Genomic DNA, 2,880 nt, shown 5'->3' on the forward strand with positions numbered 1-2,880 from the left:
GATTTTGGGTGGATTTGGGTGGAATTTGGGTGGATTTTGGGTGGATTTTGGGCAGATTTGGGTGGATTTTGGGTGAATTTGGGTGGATTTTGGGTGAATTTCGGGGTGTTTTGTCCCGATTTCGGGTGATTTTGGGTGAATTTTGGGTGGATTCGGGTGGATTTTGGGTGAATTCTGATGAATTCCGGGGCGTTTTGTCCCGATTTCGGGTGGATTTGGGTGGATTTGGGTGAATTTTGGGCGATTCTGATGAATTCCGGGTGGTTTTGTCCCAATTTCGGGTGATTTCGGGTGATTTCGGGTGGATTTGGGTGAATTTTGGGTGTTTCTGATGAATTCCGGGTGGTTTTGTCCCGATTTCGGGTGATTTTGGGTGGATTTGGGTGGTTTTTGGGTGGATTTCGGGTGGATTTTGGGTGAATTTTGGGCGTTTCTGATGAATTCCGGGCGGTTTTTCACCAATTTCGGGTGATTTCGGGTGATTTTGGGTGAATTTGGGCTGATTTGGGTGAATTTTGGGCGATTCTGATGAATTCCGGGCTGTTTTTCACCAATTTCGGGTGATTTCGGGTGATTTTGGGTGAATTTTGGGCGATTCTGATGAATTCCGGGCTGTTTTGCCCCGATTTCGGGTGATTTTGGGTGGATTTGGGTGGTTTTTGGGTGGATTTCGGGTGGATTTTGGGTGAATTTTGGGCGTTTCTGATGAATTCCGGGCTGTTTTGTCCCAATTTGGGGTGATTTTCCCCCGATTTGGGGTGTTTTTGCCCCCCCAGGTGGCACAAGTTCCGCACCCTCTGCGACTACAACAAGCGGGTGGCTCTGGGTAAGTGGGCGTGGCCACCCCGAAAGGGGGCGTGGCCACCTCCAAAGGGGGCGTGGCCACCTCCAAAGGGGGCGTGGCCACCTCCCCATTTAACATACCAGAGTGGGCGTGGCTTGGCTTGGTGGGGGCGTGGCTTAATCCTTGGTGGGTGGAGTCAAAGGGTTAATTGGGATGCAAATAAAGAGTGGGCGTGTCCACGCGGGGGGGTGTGGCCAAACCGATTGTGGGCGTGGCTTAATTAAAGTGGGCAGGGCTAGGGCGGTTTAATTACCTTAATTATCGGGTTTTTAATTGAGTGGGCAGGGCCAGGAGGAGGGGGGGCGTGTCCAGGGTCAAAGTGGGCGTGGCTCGTTGAAAGTGGGCGTGGCCAACCACCCATTTATTCCCCATTTTAGGGGGGTCTTTTGAGTGGGAGGAGCCATTTTTAATAGGTGGGCGGGGCTTATCAATAACTGGGCGTGTCCTGGGGAGAAGTGGGCGTGGCCAGGGCCAAAGTGGGCGTGGCCAACGCCCATCTACCCCCCCAATTTAGCAGGTTAATGAATGGGAGGGGCCGATTTTTAATGAGTGGGCGGAGCTTATCAATAACTGGGCGTGTCCTGGGGAGAAGTGGGCGTGGCTAGTTGAAAGTGGGCGTGGCCAACGACCATCTACCCCCCAATTTAGCGGGTTAATGAAGGGGGGGGGGGCAATTTTTAATGGGTGGGCGGAGCTTATGGACAAGTGGGCGTGTCCTAGTGATAAGTGGGCGTGTCCCTCCGCTGACCACGCCCCTTTTTCACCCCCCCCCCCAGCCCTGGAGGTGGGGCCGGACCTGCCGTCGGGCCCCGCCCTGTCCCGCTGGTTGGGGGAGCCCGTGAGGGCGGCCCTGCTGCCCACCCGCCTCTTCCTCACCAACAAGAAGGGCTTCCCCGTGCTGGGCAGGGCCCACCAGCGCCTCCTGGGCCAGCTGCTCAAGGTTTGCACTGGTTTATACTGGTTTATACTGGTTTGGACTGGTTTGGACTGGTTCGGGTTGGGATGGACTGGGCGGGTACTGGGATGGACTGGGAGGGCACTGGGAGCAACTGGGAGGGCACTGGGAGCAACTGGGAGGGTGTCAGAGCCAATTTGGGGGCACTGGTTTATACTGGGAGAACACTGGTCCATACTGGTTTATACTGGTCTATAATGATCCATACTGGTCCATACTGGTCTATACTGGTTTATACTGGTTTCCCGCGCAGCTGGACGTGCAGATCATCCTGCAGGGGGCGCCCCTGTCCATACTGGGCCATACTGGTCCATGTCACTCCATACTGGTCCGTGTTACTCTATACTGGTCCATACTGGTTTATACTGGTCTATACTGGTTTATACTGGTTTTTTGCACAGCTGGACGTGCAGATCATCCTGCAGGGGGCGCCCCTGTCCATACTGGGCCGTACTGGGCCATGTCACTCCTTACTGGGCCATGTCACTCCATACTGGTCCATGTTACTCTATACTGGTTTATACTGGTCTGTACTGGGTTATACTGGTTTTTACTGGTTTTTTGGGCAGCTGGACGTGCAGATCATCCTGCAGGGGGCGCCCCTGTCCATACTGGGCCATACTGGGCCATGTTACTCCATACTGGTCCATGTCACTCCATACTGGGCCATGTTACTCTATACTGGTCCGTACTGGTTTATACTGGTCTATACTGGTTTTTACTGGTTTCCCACGCAGCTGGACGTGCAGATCATCCTGCAGGGGGCGCCGCGGCACGGGGGCCGCCCCCTGGGGGCGTACCTGCAGTACCTGGAGCACCTGGGGCAGCACCGGCCCCCGCCCTCGGCCTACGAGCTCTACGCCCGCGGCTACGAGGACTACCTGCAGAGCCCCCTGCAGGTGGGCGGGGCCTGGGGGGGTGGGAGGGGCCTCGGGACAAAGGGGAGGGGCTTACAGTACAGTGGGAGGGGCCTCGGGGTAAAGGGGAGGGGTTTAGAGGGGGAGGGTGTGGTCAAAGGGAGGGTGGATTGGGGACGACCTGCAGAGCCCCCTGCAGGTGGGCGGGGCCTGGGGGGTGGGAG

General features: G+C 56.2%; 1 protein-coding gene across 1 annotated transcript in view; it reads left to right on the forward strand.

Moving 5' to 3' along the window:
* Positions 1-776: 776 nt before the first annotated feature.
* PRMT5 (protein arginine methyltransferase 5) overlaps positions 777-2,880 on the forward strand; it is a gene marked incomplete at both ends in the record, with an annotated part of 5,491 nt that continues 3,387 nt past the window's right edge. Inside the window, 3 exons of the mRNA XM_027910889.1 lie at positions 777-826; positions 1,621-1,784; positions 2,537-2,754. Of these exons, the coding sequence (XP_027766690.1) occupies positions 777-826; positions 1,621-1,784; positions 2,537-2,754 (432 nt within the window). The remainder of the gene's footprint in view (positions 827-1,620; positions 1,785-2,536; positions 2,755-2,880) is intronic.

The sequence above is a fragment of the Empidonax traillii genome, unplaced genomic scaffold, assembly GCF_003031625.1.
Source record: "Empidonax traillii isolate 1590-97213 ecotype Southwest subspecies unplaced genomic scaffold, ASM303162v1 scaffold5323:size8586, whole genome shotgun sequence".
NCBI lineage: Eukaryota > Metazoa > Chordata > Aves > Passeriformes > Tyrannidae > Empidonax > Empidonax traillii.